Here is a 16,439-nt window from a genome sequence, read left to right on the forward strand (position 1 = left end):
CTCTCTCTCACTATCTCCACCTGTCTCTCAAATAAATAATAAAAAAAAATCTTGAAAAGATTTTATTTATTTGATACAGAGATCACAAGCAGGGGGCAGTGGTAGAGGAAGAGGGAGCCCATGGAGGGCTGGATCTCAGGACCCTTGGATCATGACATGAACTGAAGGCACTCTTAACCGACTGAGCCACCCAGGCACCCCTCATTACCTCTTTTTTTTTAGAGTTCCCTGTGATTTACTTCCTCTTCCTCTTCTTCCTGCAGCATCTGATATCATTTTTTTAAGGATTTTTATTCTTTTTTTTTTTTTTTTTTTAAGATTTTATTGGGGCACCTGGGTGGCTCAGTTGTTAAGCGTCTGCCTTCGGCTCAGGTCATGATCCCAGGGTCCTGGGATCAGCCCCACGTTGGGCTTCCTGCTGGGTGGGAGGCCTGCTTCTCTCTCTGCAGCTCCCCTGCTTGTGTTCCCTCTCTCGCTGTGTCTGTCTCTGTCAAATAAATAAAATCTTTTTTTTTTTAAGATAAAAAAAAAAATCTTAAAAAAAAAAAAGATTTTAGGGGCACCTGGGTGGCTCAGTGGGTTAAGCCTCTACCTTTGGCTCAGGTAGTGATCTCAGGGTCCCGGGATGAGCCCCGCATCAGGCTCTCTGCTCGACAGGGAGCCTGCTTCCCCCTCTCTCTCTCTGCCTGCCTCTCTGTCTACTTGTGATCTCTGTCAAATAAATAAATAAAAATCTTAAAAAAATATTTTATTGATTTGACAGAGAGAGACAATGGAGAGAGGGAGCGCAAGGAGGGGGAGTGGCAGTGGGAGAAGTAGGCTTTCCCGCTGAGCAGAGAGCCCAACCTGGGGCTTGAGCCCAGGACCCTGGGATGATGACCTGAGCTGAAGGGAGAAGCTTAAGGACTGAGCCACTGGTGCTGCCCGACTGATACTATTTTTACTTATTTATGTTTGTTAAGCTTCTTTGATTGTAAGCAACAAAAACTGGCTCTAACCAAAGGAAAAAACAGCTTTTTGGGAAGGCTATAGGAGAACTTGCAAGACCAAAGGGAAGGTATGGCAGGGAATTGGCAGGATGCAGGTGGCTTTGGGAAGTCCTATTAGCAGAGATTGCCTGACAGCTTTGGCAGGGTGCTAGTGAAATGCATTTCATGATGAAAAGCATGAAATTCTGCTGATTTTAGTCTTTTGATGACTATATTAATAATTCAAACTCAAGAAAGGAATATCCAGTTAGCATATCTTGGGTCATTCACATACATGTTGGCTGGGGAGGACAGGTACCTGAATTAATGACTGTTGAACTGGATCCAGTGAGGAGGAAGAAATTCTCCAAAAGAAGGAGGAATGGACACTGGACAGCCAAAACAACACATTCCTACTATCCTGCCTACCTAACTACTCCTTTCCCTTGGAATTTGAGACAACTCATTTACGTGGTCTCCTCCTACCTCTCAGGCTGTTCTTCACCTCCTTGTTTTCACATGGGGCAAGACCCTTTAGAAGTTGACTGAGAGGCTTGTCTTTTGTAAAATGGGAGGGTGGTTGTAAAAGGGGTGGTGTGTTCCTGAGTGGATCTGTTTTACAATCTGAGGACTGCCGCTTTGAAAACTCTTGGAGGGATAGCTTTGTGCTTTGTATGAAACATTCCCTGGCACCAGAACTAAGAGCAAAAGCCCCAACACTGGGGAAGGAGAAGACCTTAGCAGTTGCACTTCAGACTTTTAAGAATTCAGACAGCAGAAAAAGATAGGGAGTCTGTCAGACCCTGCAGAAAGGTGGGAGGGATGGGATATATGGCATGTGTCTCTTGAAGGCAACTCTTTGCTAGGCTAAGATCAGTTTGAGGGATATAAAATTCTGATCACATAAGCTGGAATCTAAGTCTTTATGAGGACTGATGGAGTCAAAATTTGGACATTTGGTCTATCAGGACATCACCTGTATTGAGGCAACTGTGGGGGAATAATCCAGGGGGCAAAAATAGATGGAAAAGAACAGAGGGGCAGGGAAAATTAAGTGTGGGGAGTGAAAGGCAAGAGCTACTCAGAGCGGAAAACACATAAAATGCAAGACACCTCTAAGTCCAAACAGCAAGGGGGTATTTCAAACATAAAATCTGTAACTTAATAGCTGTGTTACTTTGGGCAAGCTGTTTTACCTGGCTAAGTCTATCCAACGTGTAAAAAGCCGCCTCACAGGCGGCTTCCAGTGTGCTGGTAACATCTGTTATCTTCACCTGGGTAACAGTTACATTGGGGGGGAAAAAAAAACCCACAAAAACGCAGAGCTGTACGTTTAATATTTGTGCATTTTTCTCTATTTATGCTCTACTATACTTCAATTAAAGGGCTTACAAAAAAATTAAAAAGAACATTGCCTGTACAGCGTTGTTATTAAGATTCAATAAAAGCATGTTTATAAAGTCTAGCACAATACTGACACATTAATGCGCGGACAGGGTCCACAGCCCAGATACACGGACTACGAACTTCCTGCCTCTTGGGAGCCCAGGGGCCCGAGGTCTTCCTTGGTACAACTTTTACGCTGCGGCTACTCTCCTAGCCTGCTTGCGTGACTAAATAACGGGGCTAGTTTAGGTATACGCTGGAAACCCCGCCAACCCGACTCTGTGGGAGACGAGAGCAAGCTAGTTCGGCGAATCCGAAAACAGAGGAGACCCCAGCTGCACCTGCAACGTGTCACCCCAGAGCCTTCCCCGCCGCGGGCGGAAGTAGCCCCAGCAGCCTAGAGCGACGTTGCCGCGGCGCGCGGTGCACTGTGGGCCAGCAGAGGTACGGCCTCCCGAGCCGCTGAAGCTACCCACGTGGCCGGCGGCCGATGCTTCACCCGGCGCCCAGTCCTCCAAACCTGCGCAGTGAAGTGTGTCTAAACAGCCAATCCGATCACTAGCAGCGGGAGGAGGAGATGGTGCAGGCTCGCATCTCTGGCTTGCGTCCTCCCGCTCTTCACGGGGGGCAGGGGTGGCGTCCTCCGCTGCGCGTGATGCTGAAAGCCCGGCCCTCTCCCGTCCACCGGGTGGAGCTTCCTCTCCACCGCCAGGCTCAGGGGAGGTCCCTGCCTTCACCATTAGGCCAACTTTCCTTGCAGCCCACCCCTTCCAGAAGCTGAGCCCTCTTGGATCGTTGGCAGGCCGCAGAACGAAGCAGAGATCACATTGTCTTGTTCACGCTCTGTGCTCCAGCCGAGGTGAGTTTCTCCTGCTGCAGCCCCCAACTCCTCTTCCCCGCCCCGGAATAGACCAGAGAGCGGGGTCTCTGGAGGAAGTCTGACTCGGTTTCGGATTTGAACTCTGTGTGATCTTGGAAAATTCCTCAGTTTCTTTGGACCTCAGTTTTCAGACCGATGAAGTGAGTTTCTACGTCGGAACTGTAGTGAAGATTAAGTAAAATAAAGTTTTTAAAGTGCTCAGTAAGTTTTAGTTGGCCTCTTCTTTTTGTTTGCTTACCACCATCATTTTTGCAGGAACTCTGGCCTTTCCTGTGGGATTGCAGAAATACTTCTGGAAATGGCCGAAGTGGGTAGACTTAGCTTCTTAGGCACCTGCCTTGGGTTTGGGGAAGTTAGGGCATGTTTTTCTGTTGTCTCAGACCTCTGTTACAGGGAGACCGGATGGAATCTGAACTGTCATCAGATGGGAGTTACTATTAACTAACTCTTCCCTTCAGCTTACCTATTATATTCAGGCTGCAAGACCTCCTAAAAGAGTCTCGATGGTTCTGATCAAGCCTGTTATCTTCCCCAAGATCTCGGTTTTCTTATTTGTACAGGAGCAATCCCAGTATCATTCTGTATGAAGCAACTGGTTTTTGTTTTGTTTTGTTTTGTTTTTTCTGAAAATGGTAAGTGCTTTGATATTTTCTAGAGATGATTCTTTCTAGGTTACCCAAGAAGGAAAGAAAGAAGGTGATGAAGGCAGGACTTCTTCAAATGTACCCCCCACCTAAGCTGTCACGCTCTCTCCGCTTTGCCATTGTGTGTGTGTTTAGTGTGTGTGTGTGGGTGTGCTCACGTGTGAGTTTCTATGTGTATCTATGGGGCAGACACTCCAGGAGTGAGGGTCTCAAAAAGATGATATGCTCTGACCTGAAGGAGTACCCTGGTTTGTGAGGGAAAGCAGTATAAACCAACAATGGCAGCTATGCGCACAGCTATGGGTGCATGGGAGCAGCAAGTGCCAGCTGAAGGGTGAGCTGCCCCGAGCCAGGCCAGGCTGGGACTTTGGGAAGCAAAGTGCACCGGGACTGAAGTAAGTGGTGGCTGGTTCTGCAAAGTCTGAAATCTGGAGTTCACAATGAAGAGGTGGAAAAATGAGGAAGGTGGGGGCCAGGTTAAGAAAGGTATTACTAAGGAATGTAGACTTTATCCTGAAGTTGGCAAGGAGTGTTGGAAGAGTTTGAGCCTCGGGGTCACATGGTCAGTTAATGAATGGATTGTGGGGAGAGTGGCCACACTGGAAGCACAGTGGTGGTTCAGAGCAGTAGTGGTCAGTGGAGGTTGATATGGATGGGCTGGAGAAAGACTTAAGAAATAGGTATTTTAAAATTCTTTTCACGTACATCAAGAAGTACATGAAGTGTTCCAGAAGTCTTAAGTTTGGCATTATAGTCCAGAGCAGATTATACCTTTATAAAAAAATATTTACCAATATTAACAGGATTTTTAACCCAGCCAAATAGACCAAATCTTGGCCACAGTTACATATTTAAAGTGATTTTCCATGCTAGCTTCTTAGGAGTACAGATAAGGATATATTATCCTACCCATCACCTGTCAAAACCATAATCTGATAGATAATACCATTATCTATTTGGCAGAAATGCCACATGAACTGAAAAACATTATTTAGATGGCTTTTCAAGACCCCACAGATTATACTATGAACATGTTTGCTTTAACAAGTTGTTATACAGGGCCTTGAGTCCCTGGTAAGAGAGTATACAGAAGAGCATGGGTCAGGCACTGTGCAAAGTGCTTTAGATACAGCATCTCTTTAAAATGAGGGAGGCGTGCTGATTCAAACCTTGGTGTATGCAACCCCAGGCCTTGAACTGTTCCTTTGTGCTTCGCTGCTGGATTTGACAAGTAGAGTTTTGGACGTGCTGAGTCTTAAATCCCTATAGGACATACTGGTGGAGATTTCCAGAGGGAGTTGAATATCCAGAACTGGGGTGGGCAGAATCAGTGCTTAATGTGGTAACTGAAGACATGAGCTTAACTAGGGAGTGGGAAGAGGACTGTGGACGGAACTCTGAGGGACCCCGACATATATGGGAAGTAGAAGAAAGGCCCATGCAGCCAGAGAACACTCATGTAAACACTGCTTCCTCTTTTTCCTGTGTTTTGGAGTTCTTGCATCCAGGCAGGAGCTATAGAGCCCTCCTCTGAGAAGGGAAGATAACCCCAGAGAGAAGGAACGTAGGTGTAGGTGATGACTTGGGAATAATAAAACCTGAGTCCCCCTTTTCTATTTTTTAATTTTTATTTTTTTTCAAGATTTTATTTATTTGACAGATCACAAGTAGGCAGAGAGGAAGGCGGGGGTGGGGGAGCAGGCTCCCCGCTGAGCAGAGAGCCCAATGCGGGTCTCCATCCCAGGACCCCGAGATCATGACCTGAGCCAAAGGCAGAGGCTTAACCCACTGAGCCACCCAGCGCCCCCGCCCCCCGCTTTTTTAAAGAATGTGGAGCTTGAACTTGCAACCCCAAGATCAAGAATTGCATGCTCTACCGAGTGAGCCAGCTAGGTGCCCCTAAAACCTGAGTCCTTATACCTCCCCTCCCCACACACAGCCAGGTTTTCTCGTTCATGGATAAAATCTCTCCCAAGTTAACATGAGGGTTTCTGAGTGCTGCCAGAGGCCAAGCCAGGCAGTTCCTTACAACTTCAGAGCCTGTTAAGGCAGGAGAGGGCTGGAATGCCAATGTGTGAGGCAGAAGATGAGGAGGAAGTCAAGAGCTGGCAGAGTCTGACTTCTGTCTCAGAGAAAAACATTTGCTCTCTCCTGCGGCCCTTCCGTTCTCTCCTTTGGAGCTCTTGTTCTTTGAAGCTCTTTGTTAGGTGTTCCTTCTATGAGCCCTGCTCCCCCATGTCTCAGCCGTTTGGGTTTTTAGTTTCACCATCAAAAGAAGGGAAGAAGCAAGCATCAGGTTTCTTCCTTTTTGCCTCAGACCAGGCGTTTGTTCAAGCTTTCAGCCTTAAGTCCATGTGTAATTTCAGAGTTCTCCAATGTGTGCTGGGAAATCTGGGAGAGGCCAACAGGTCCCCTGTTGGGGAATGAGCCCAGGAAACCAGCCACAGACCCTGGTGGCAGCTGTCAGGCCAGTTCCTCCTGTGAAGTCCAGACATGCTTGCCTGATCCCTTGGGAAGTTTGTGTCCCCGGGAAGTTTGGTAACAGCATTGCCTTCTAGTGATCTATGGTTTGCTACTCAGACTGAACATTTTTGCTTTTGTTCTAGCAGAAAAAGGCGGTCTCCATAACCAGGTTATGCTAGGCTATGAAATTCTTCCAGAGTCGGAAGTATTAGGAATGACAATTTTGATATGTCAGCTATACTTACTACTTATCTTATTTCCTGCTCTACCATAATATTTTCAGGACTTGGAAACAAAGGTTATATTTATTAAGTTATTGCTGGCAATGAAATCAATCCCAAGGGAGTGATATTTCTAGTACTGATGAGATCAAGGGAAAAGGTTATTTCTCTCTTACTGGCTCTTAGGGCGAGCATTCTTTCTCTTTTCTCTTTTGCTTGGATAATTCCTGTTCATCAAGACTTGACTTGGGCACCTTGCTGGCTTAGTTGGTAGAGCATGCAACTTTTTTGGGGGGGGGCAGGTGTGAGAGGGGGAGAGAGAGAAAATTTTTTCCTTTCTTTCTTTTTTTTTTTTTTAGATTGGGGGTTTGGGGCAGAGGGAGAGAGAATCTTAAGTCCCCACACCCAGTGCAGAGCCGGATCTCACAACCCTGAGATCATGACCTGAGCTGAAATCAAGATTTGGACGCTTAACTGACAGCCATCCAGGCATCCCGAGTGTGAAACTTGATTGAGGGGTTGTGAGTTTGAGCCCCACATTGGGTACAGAGATTACTTAAAAATAAAACCTTAAAAAAAAAAAAAAAAAGGCTCAGATAGTATCTCCAGGAAGCCATTCTTGCAGGGTTGCTCTTTTCTTGTAGCCCTTGTACAGATTTCGGTCCTGTCTTAACATATTGTGCTGATACCGACTGTCCTCATCACACCAGCCCGTAAACTCCAAAATGGCAGGGACTCTATTTGAATATGTGTGTCTCTTAGGCCTAGCACAAGGCCTGGAACATTCGGAACATTCGTCACATTTGTCATTTGCTGACCGAATGAGTATTCTTGGGCCATTTGGAGACTTCTGATTTTCAGAGCTGTCCAGAGAGGGTTGCCCCAGTCATCCACCTGTTTTGTTCAGTTGGAAATTTTCTTGTGTTTGTAACTTACTGCTTTCTGCTGTGTCTAATTCCCCTTCCTGGAAAGCCTTCTCCCCTTGACTCTTGGGAAAGCCCAACTTACTCTTAAAAGCCAATGTCAATATTTCCTGGTCCTTGCCCTAACAGAAGTCATTTGCTTTTCTGTAGCATGCTGTGATATGTGCCGTGAGGCACAGGACATAAATATTATGACTGTCTGTGTTGACCTGCCCTTTTCTTGCCTTTATCCATTGGTTCCTTCTTGGATCCTTCGCTCTGCCACTTCTAAGCTATTGATTTGGGGGCAAATAACTTCATCTTTCTCTCTCTCTCTCTCTCTTTTAATTTAACTTCACCTTTTTTTTTTTTTTTTAAAGATTTTATTTATTTACTTGACAGACAGAGATCACAAGTAGGCATAGAGGCAGGCAGAGAGAGAGGAGGAAGCAGGAGGGAGCAGAGAGCCCGATGCAGGGCTCGATCCCAGGACCCTGGGATCATGACCCGAGCTGAAGGCAGAGGCTTTAACCCACTGAGCCACCCAGGCGCCCCTAACTTCACCTTTCTTGATTTTTTTGTTTTGTTTTGTTTTTCATCTAAAAAATGGTCTGCTTACTGTTAAAGAGCCCACTCAGGCCTAGCTGCATGGCAATCAGACCTCTCTGTCAGGGACTAGGAGCATCTGTAGTTTCTGATAGCCTCCTGGGACTGTTCATTTCATCCTCGGATAAGGGACCTGTCCTGAATCCAGTCTGTCACCTGGTCTCACTCAGACTCATAATGGCTTTAGCCAGTCTTGCCCCGGCCTGAGACGTTACGTAGTCAAGGCTGGGTACTTCAGGGAGTCACTCACCTTGGTCTCTTGGTATCGGAAGTCTCTAACACAGGCCTTTAGCCTGGCAGAAGGAAGGGCACCCAGGCCGGTGGTCTGGTTAATGTTTGTCCAGGAGCTCTTGGCCTTAGTTGGTTCGGGCTACCCTGTCTTAGCTGCCCTCTGTTCACAGGCACGTGTGTACATCTGTGTTGTTTGTTCTGTCACCTCTTGCTCCCTTTACCACCCATGTTTTATAGGAGTCTTGACCAGAGAGGATCAAGCAGCAACACTGACCCCACTCCATTCTCTTCCCATCTGTGTTTCAGGGGGCAATGGCGACTTCGTGTGTCCTCCTGCATACTGGGCAGAAGATGCCCCTGATTGGGCTGGGCACCTGGAAGAGCGATCCTGGCCAGGTGAGAGATGGAGGAAGGAGTGGAGGGCTTCTTATACCTCTGCTAGGGAAAAGGCAGAATTTGGGAGAGGATCCCTGAATTTTCTATAGCTGCCCCATTGCTATACTCCATTTCATATAGTATCAGATAAGCCTGCAGGGCAGTGGGAAGAGACAAGGGAAGAAGAGACCAGCAGTGAGCCCTTGGCTTCCTGAGGTGATTCAGAGGAATGGCTGAGGGGCCCAAAAGGGCCAAGGAAATAGGGAGGAACCCTTTCCCTAATTGGATCTGTACTGAGTGCTGTGGCAGACATGGGACCTCCCTGTGCCTGGCCCTGTGCTGCCCCCTAATACGGCACTTAACACTCTGCTGTGATCCTTCTCCCTCTCTCACACGGGGCTCCTTAAGGGCCAGGCTACTCCCCAGTGCTCAGTCCAAACGTAGGCATATGGCAGGTGTCAGGGTTTGAAGAATAGCTATGTCAGCTGCTCAGACCAAGGGTTAGCAAACTTTTTCTTAAAGAACCAGATGCTTAATAATTTAGATTTTGCTGGACAGGTGGCAAAATAGGAGCAATTAGGGCCGCCTGGGTGGCTCAGTGGGTTAAAGCCTCTGCCTTCAGCTCAGGTCATGATCCCAGGGTTCTGGGATCGAGCCCCATGTCGGGCTTTCTACTCTGTGGGGGGCCTGCTTCCTCCTCTCTCTCTGCCTGCCTCTCTGCCTGCTTGTGATCTCTGACTGTCAAATAAATTAATTAAAAAAAAATGGGAGCGATTATATATTTATGTAACCATTTAAAGATGTAAAAGTCATTCATAGGTGGAAAAAAAAAAGGGCAGCTGCTAGCTGAAATTTAATAAACCCTGATACAGACTCTTCCAGCTTAGGGAGTGTGGGAATAGAGACCTGCTTTCCTAGGGTTGTCATAACCAGAGATGCAGCTCCCTCCTGGGGTGGGGCATCTTCCCAGGGCTGCTTCCTTGTTCTTTGGAAATTTGAGTCAGAGTTTAGAGAAGTTTAGGGATTAGTTTGAGAGGGAGTCTGGCAGGGAGAATATAACCTCTTTCTCTGGGATTTAGGCTGGTATTTGTGGTGTGCTCTGCCTCTTTTCCCTTTGCTTTCCTTCCTCCCGCAGCCTAGAACCCTGGAGCCAGGGTCTTTATGCCCTAGGCAGGCACTGACATGGCCCAGGGCAAGTCCAGGAGCTAGGAAAGGACAGAGGGTGGCGATCAGAACTGGGCAGCCAAGATTGGGGGGGGGGCGGGGTATGGGATAAGGGGAATACATGAGGGGATGAAGGGAGAGCTGAGGAGAGTACATCTGGATAGTAAGAGCTGTACCTGGATGGGGATCATAAATGGCAAGGCCGTGGCACCCTTGGTTCTGCTTCTGATGCCAGGTTTCTAGTCTGTTTTCTAGCAGATTGACTGACCTGTCCTCCGACTTCTGTCTGCTTTCTTCTCTCCTAACAGAGGGCTCTGGGCCTAGCTTCCATCTCACTTTTCTGCCTTCCTTAAATTTTTCCCTCTCTCAGAGCTCTTCTGCTTCACTGAACTCCCAGAGCTCAGTTGGTCTACAGGGCTCCATAAGGGTCTCTCCGTGTGTCCTTAGCCTACAAATTATTTACCTATGTATCATGTTTCTCTAACCAGCTCCTCAGGTCTAGAAAACCAGTCTCTATGACTTATACTTCTGTTCCCTGTCAATGTATCCGTCCATCTTCTGAGCATCTAACTGGGAATACAATGTTAATTTTTCCTGGGCTGCACTGAGATTGCTTGGGTAGGAGGAAATCTTGGGGCTTATTGGGTTGGCACAAAAGGTTTAGAGTCTCTGAAGAGGCTTCTGGTCCCCTAGACTAGAGCCATCTTTCATCTTCTCGCCCCTACTTTCTGATGACTGCAGCGGTATATTCCTGCCCCTCCCCCAGCAGTGTCCCTCAGGAGGGCAGTTTCTGGCCTAGGCCAACAACTGAAATCTCTGCTTCTCTCATCTGGCAGGTGAAAGCAGCTGTTAAGTACGCCCTGAGTGTAGGCTACCGCCACATTGACTGTGCTGCTATCTACGGCAATGAGACCGAGATCGGGGAGGCCCTGAAGGAGAATGTGGGACCTGGCAAGGTGAGGATAGGGGCTACAGAGGGCTGGGGTGAGAAGGCTGGACGCCTGGCTGGAGGGATCTGGCAGCATCTTCCTTCTAAGTCCTCTCTCACAGAGGTGAGGGTGGGTGAGACTGGGTGCCCATGGCTCCTCTCACTGTGGGCCCTGCCCCATGGACCAGGCGGTGCCGAGAGAGGAGCTGTTTGTGACTTCGAAGCTGTGGAACACTAAACACCACCCTGAGGATGTGGAGCCTGCCCTCCGGAAGACGCTGGCTGACCTCCAGCTGGAGTATTTGGACCTGTACCTGATGCACTGGCCTTACGCATTTGAGTGAGCCTTGCCAGGGTCTTCATCCGGGCAGTCGGGTGTTGGGGGAGTCGTGTTAGTGACCTGTAAGGCACAGTAGCAGAGCAGGAGGGGATCATGCCTCAGCTCGCCACGGGAACCCAGCCTTCTGTGTTATTGTGTTGGGAGTTCAGCTACAGAAAAGGAGGGTAACCTCCCACAGTGGGTATCCCAGGGGCATGTGAGTGGTCCCTGCTGCTCCCTTTGTTCATTCCAGAAACTGCTAGCTTCTGCTGAGCTAAGCCTGGGGTTGCAGTGGAGAATCAGCTCCAGCAGAGTCTGTGAAAGCCTCACTGTCAGCTCTCTGCTGTCCTAGAAGACAGTTGCCAGAGCCTGCAAGGAGGAGGAGTAGTAAGAAATTCAGAAAGACTTCTCAGAGGAGAGGAGAGGAGAGGAGATACAGTCTGGGTCTAGAAAAAAAGGGAGAGGGAATGGGCATTCTATAGAGAGTAAATGCCTGGGTCATGACCTGAAAGGACGAAAAACCACGCTTGTTTCTTATTCTTGGCGTTTGGCCCTTTCTGGGCTTAGTATGAGGACACAGAGTGACTGGATGGTCAGGTAAGGCAGAAGCCTTGCATTTGTGCCCACTCGTTGGGGGGCTGTCTTTCACCTAGGCGGGGAGACAACCCTTTCCCTAAGAATGCCGATGGGACTATCCGCTATGATTCTACCCACTACAAGGAGACCTGGAAGGCTCTGGAGGCACTGGTGGCTAAGGGGCTGGTACGGGCACTGGGCCTATCCAACTTCAGCAGTCGACAGATTGATGATGTGCTCAGTGTGGCCTCTGTGCGCCCAGCTGTCCTGCAGGTGAGCATAGCAGAGCAGATCTGTTGTTTTTGCGGGGGTGTGTGTGAACAAAAACATGAGTGAGCAGATGATGGGTCTCCTCATGGAGATGGCTAACAAGTTTTCAGAAGTGTTGCTGTAGAAATTCTCTACATAAAGTAGGGCATTGGGGCACCTGGGTGGCTCAGTCCATTAAGCGTCTGCCTTCAGCTCAGGTCATGATCCCAAAGTCCTGGGATCAAGCCCTGCATCGGGTTCCTTACGAGCAGGGAGTCTGCTTCTCTCTCTCTCAAATAAATAAATAAAATCTTGAAAAGGAAGGAAGGGAGGTAGGTAGATAAGTAGATAGATAGATAGATACTGAGTTAACTACACTGGAATTAGAAAAGGGCTAGGGGTGCCTGGGTGGCTCAGTCAGTTAAGTGGCTGCCTTTAGCTCAGGTCATGATCTCAGGGTCCTGGCATCAAGTCCTGCATTAGGCTCCTTGCTCAGCAGGGAGTCTGCTTCCACCTCTCCTTCTGCCTGCTGCTCTGCCTACTTGTGCTCTCTCCCTGTCTCTCTAATAAATAAAATCTTAAAGAAAAGGGGGGGGGCTAAGAAGTCTTTTTGATTTGGGGCACATGGGTGGCTCAGTGGGTAAAGCCTCTGCCTTCGGGTCAGGTCGTGATCTCAGGGTCCTGGGAGTGTGCTACTGGCCCCACCACCTGCCTCTCTGCCTACTTGTGCTCTCTCTCTCTATCAAATAAATAAATAAAATCTTTCAAAAAGTCTTTTTGATTCAAGCACAATGGAAATAAATGTGAATACATATAAAGGGTAAGGTTATGTCAGGGAGAACAAGTAGTATGTATTGGTTTATATCAAATACAAGAATATTAGAAAGCTGAAAATAAAGACAGACATTGAAGTGTGGTAAGAGAATGAAATGGACGGTGGAAGATGGAGAATGGGAAAAGTGGGCCAAGCGAAAGTGGGGCAGTCAGCAGTGCAAGATGGGCAGAGATGGTGCACGACTGGGTGGGACCCTGCAAGCTGGGCGGGGCCAGCCTGTAGTGGTGGATTTTTCCTTGTGGTTTTTTTTTTTTTTTTTTTTTTTTTACTTTATTTATTTATTTGGCAGAGAGAGATCACAAGTAGGCAGAGAGGCAGGCAAAGAGAGAGGAAGGGAAGCAGGCTCCCTGCTGAGCACAGAGCCCGATGCGAGGCTCGATCCCAAGACCCAGGGATCATGACCCGAGCCGAAGGCAGCGGCTTAACCCACTGAGCCACCCAGGCGCCCCGATTTTTCCTTGTTTTAGGTGGAATGTCACCCGTACTTGGCTCAGAAGGAGCTGATTGCCCACTGCCAAGCACGCGGCCTGGAGGTGACTGCTTATAGCCCTCTGGGCTCCTCTGATCGAGCTTGGCGTGATCCTGATGAACCGGTCCTACTTGAGGAGCCAGTCGTCCTGGCCCTGGCTGAAAAGTATAGCCGGTCTCCAGCTCAGATCCTGCTCAGGTGCGGGCAGTGTTGGGGAAAGGAGGTGGGTGAGGGCCCTGGGTTGGGAGGCCAGGGTTGAGGCCTTGTCCTGAATGAAGCTGCTAATCCTGCCTTGTAATTGGGGGGAAGCTAACCTGAGGCATGTCCCCTATTCCCTGCAGCTTAGGGACTCCAGGATTTTTGAGAAGTCTGTGTGGTGAGGAGACAGTGCTTGTGAGGACTGACTCCTCTTCCTCATGCGCTTCAATCCCCACCTTAGGTGGCAGGTGCAGCGGAAAGTGATCTGCATTCCCAAGAGCATCACCCCTTCACGTATCCTCCAGAACATTCAGGTACTTGGTGGTGAGTTGTGTCGTCTTTAACCCATGGTGCACAGTCTGGCTCTGATTCTGCCTGGCAAGAAGGCAGTGTTCTGGAATCTCAATTTCTGCATGCGAAACTGGTTTTTCTGACCCCTGCTTCCCATCCCCAGGTGTTTGACTTTACGTTTACCCCGGAGGAGATGAAGCAGCTGGATGCCCTGAATAAAAATTGGCGATACATTGTGCCCATGCTTACAGTGAGTATATGTCAGCTGCCAGAGTTAGGGAATGTAAGATTTGGGGAGGAATTCTGGCCCCAGTCTGGCCTCAACCTTGGTGGTCAGAGGAGAGGCAGGATGTTGTTGGTAGGATTGCTGTCCTGGACACAGCGGGCTCCTTTTTATTAAGCTTGGGGAAGTAGTATGGTTCGGGGTAAAGCATTATAGCCTGTGAGTCCCGATCCTGCCTCGATATCTTGTGACTTAGAACAAGTTATTTCACTTTTACAAGCCTCAGTTTTTTGTCTATAAAATGATCCCAGTTCCTGGCACCATAGCAAGTTCTCAGTAAATGGTATAAATGAGAGGAACCTAGAAGGCCTTCTTAACCTTGGTAGAGGGATTGAGGTTGGCTTGAAGCCTGTTACAGATAAGAGAATAAATATTCCTGGGACGCCTGGGTGGCTCAGTTGGTTAAGCGGCTGCCTTCGGCTCAGGTCATGATCCCAGCGTCCTGGGATCGAGTCCCACATCAGGCTCCTTGCTCGGCAGGGAGCCTGCTTCTCCCTCTGCTTCTGCCTGCCTCTCTGTCTGCCTGTGCTCGCTCACTCTCTCTCCCTCTGTCTCTGACAAATTAAAAAAAAAAAAAATATTCCTTATTTCAGCTGAGACCTTAAGCTCTTAGGCTCAGGGGCAGGTATATACGAGGCTGTGGTTTGCTGGAGTGCTGTCGACATTGGCATTCTCTGAGGCCTGGGTCCTGTACTACTATCTGGCATAGTGCTCTATACAGGTGGTGATCAGAAAGATTCAGGGAAAGATGCTGTGTCTTTGGAATGTGAGCTCCTACTAATAGAGCCACCTGTCTCTCTTTCCAGGTGGATGGGAAGAAGGTCCCGAGAGATGCAGGGCACCCTCTGTACCCCTTTAATGATCCGTACTGAGGACCCCCACTTCCTGGTTTCCTTCCAGCTCTCCAGCTACAAGGTCCTCCCACGTGCAGAAAGGAATTAATAAAGCTATTGGAGCATCCACACTACTTGCTTGTCTTACTTGTCTGGCCAGACCTGAGATGGAAATTATTTCCTTTAGGAATGCTGGACTGAGGGACGCTGGATGCCACCTGCCCCAAGCCCAGACTTCCTTCCTTTTTTGTTTCTGGAGAAACGGATGTGTGGCTGAATGCCATTTCTAGTTTCTTGAATTAGGTACCTTGAGGGAGTAGCGCCTTCTGGTGGCAGCTCTCAGTGCTACGTGCTGTCCCAGGTGTCTCAGGGTGAGAGATCAAGGTAGTAAGAGTCCTGTGGTTTCCTGGCATTTCTGGGGCTGGGTCTTCAGTTTCCACCCCACCTCACCTCCTTGTTCAGCGCCTACTTTTAGGACTAGGAAGAGCCAAAAGCCAAAACTTCTGAGCTATTCAGAAGTTCAGGAGTCCCAGGTTGCAAAATCAGGGAAGGTGGCTGTGGATAGAAGCTTTCTCTCAGACACTTAAGTCAGTGTGCGTAGGCTATCTGAAGGAGGTAGAGTGAGTCTGTAAACTTGTCACTCTGCACCTATCTTAAGGTCCTATCTTAGGTATTTTCTAGTCCCGCCAAAGACCACTGAGGTTTTAGGAGGGTTTTTGAAAAATTCTTCTGAACCTAAGTCACACAAAACTAATTTTAGATTTCCAGTGGAACCATTGCTCTTCATTCAAGTATTTATTGGGTACTTACTTGTGAGTTAGACACGATGCTGCACCCAGGAGACCAAGACACACAGGTCCCTGCAGTTTAACGGAGCAGACAGACTTTAATTGCATAATTCGTTTAATTACACTTGGAAGAAGTGCTATGAAAAGCTCAGAGTGAGGAGTGTACTGATTTAATCAGCTGAGATATGAAGGATGAATAGGGATTAATTAGTTAAAAGAGGTGAGTGGGAGTATGCAAATTGGATAGGTTATGGGGAAAGCCTTGAAACTGGAAGAAGGTGTTGGAAAAACCTAAAAAAGTTCTCTGTGATAGAAACTGAAAGTGAGTGGGGGTAGAATGGCATGAAATAATGCTGAAATTAGGTAGGGCCTGGTGATGGAGAGAACAGGAAACAGTTAAGATTTTGCTTTTATTCTGAATATAGCAGGAAGTCAAGGAAGAGTTTGGAGCAAGACTAACTTGGTTTGATTAGTGTCTCAGCAACACAGCACTGGCACTGTGGAGAGGATGGGTCACATGGATTAAAAAAGTAGACGGAGAAAAAAAAAAAGTAGACGGAGGGGGCGCCTGCGTGGCTCAGTGGGTTAAGCCTCTGCCTTTGGCTCAGGTCATGATCTTGGGGTCCTGGGATCGAGTCCCCACATAGGGCTCTCTGCTCGGCAGGGAGCCTGCTTCCTCCTCTCTCTGCCTGCCTCTCTGCCTACCTATGATCTCTGTCTGTCAAATAAATAAATAAAAATCTTAAAAAAAAAAAGTAGATGGAGGGAAGCATGCTGGAAGTTAGTCTTTTTCTCTGGTCCTTTCTATCTGGAACAACCCACTACTTAGC

General features: G+C 48.1%; 1 protein-coding gene across 2 annotated transcripts; it reads left to right on the forward strand.

Moving 5' to 3' along the window:
- The first annotated feature begins 3,119 nt into the window (after positions 1–3,119).
- AKR1A1 (aldo-keto reductase family 1 member A1) lies at positions 3,120–14,955 on the forward strand. 2 transcript variants are annotated; one of them, XM_032877633.1, is made up of 9 exons: positions 3,120–3,213; positions 8,608–8,697; positions 10,677–10,796; positions 10,957–11,108; positions 11,741–11,936; positions 13,215–13,414; positions 13,656–13,728; positions 13,869–13,955; positions 14,795–14,955. In XM_032877633.1, the coding sequence occupies exons 2-9, from the start codon at positions 8,614–8,616 to the stop codon at positions 14,858–14,860; spliced, it is 978 nt and encodes a 325-aa protein (XP_032733524.1). In that variant the 5' UTR covers positions 3,120–3,213; positions 8,608–8,613; the 3' UTR covers positions 14,861–14,955. The 2 variants fall into 2 exon arrangements, with proteins under 2 accessions (XP_032733524.1, XP_032733525.1); XM_032877634.1 differs by lacking the exon at positions 3,120–3,213 and adding an exon at positions 7,033–7,051.
- The last annotated feature ends 1,484 nt before the right edge of the window (positions 14,956–16,439 follow it).

Source organism: Lontra canadensis, unplaced genomic scaffold, assembly GCF_010015895.1.
Source record: "Lontra canadensis isolate GAN:19392208 unplaced genomic scaffold, GSC_riverotter_1.0 scaffold60, whole genome shotgun sequence".
Classification (NCBI taxonomy): Eukaryota; Metazoa; Chordata; class Mammalia; order Carnivora; family Mustelidae; genus Lontra; species Lontra canadensis.

Excerpts from the sequence above, each read along its gene's own strand:
- AKR1A1 (XM_032877633.1), top strand. The coding sequence starts at position 8,614 with ATGGCGACTTCGTGTGTCCTCCTGCATACTGGGCAGAAGATGCCCCTG. Across the intron at positions 11,109-11,740 it reads CACTGGCCTTACGCATTTGA|GCGGGGAGACAACCCTTTCC; the intron begins GTGAGCCTTGCC and ends TCTTTCACCTAG. Across the intron at positions 13,415-13,655 it reads CCAGCTCAGATCCTGCTCAG|GTGGCAGGTGCAGCGGAAAG; the intron begins GTGCGGGCAGTG and ends TCCCCACCTTAG.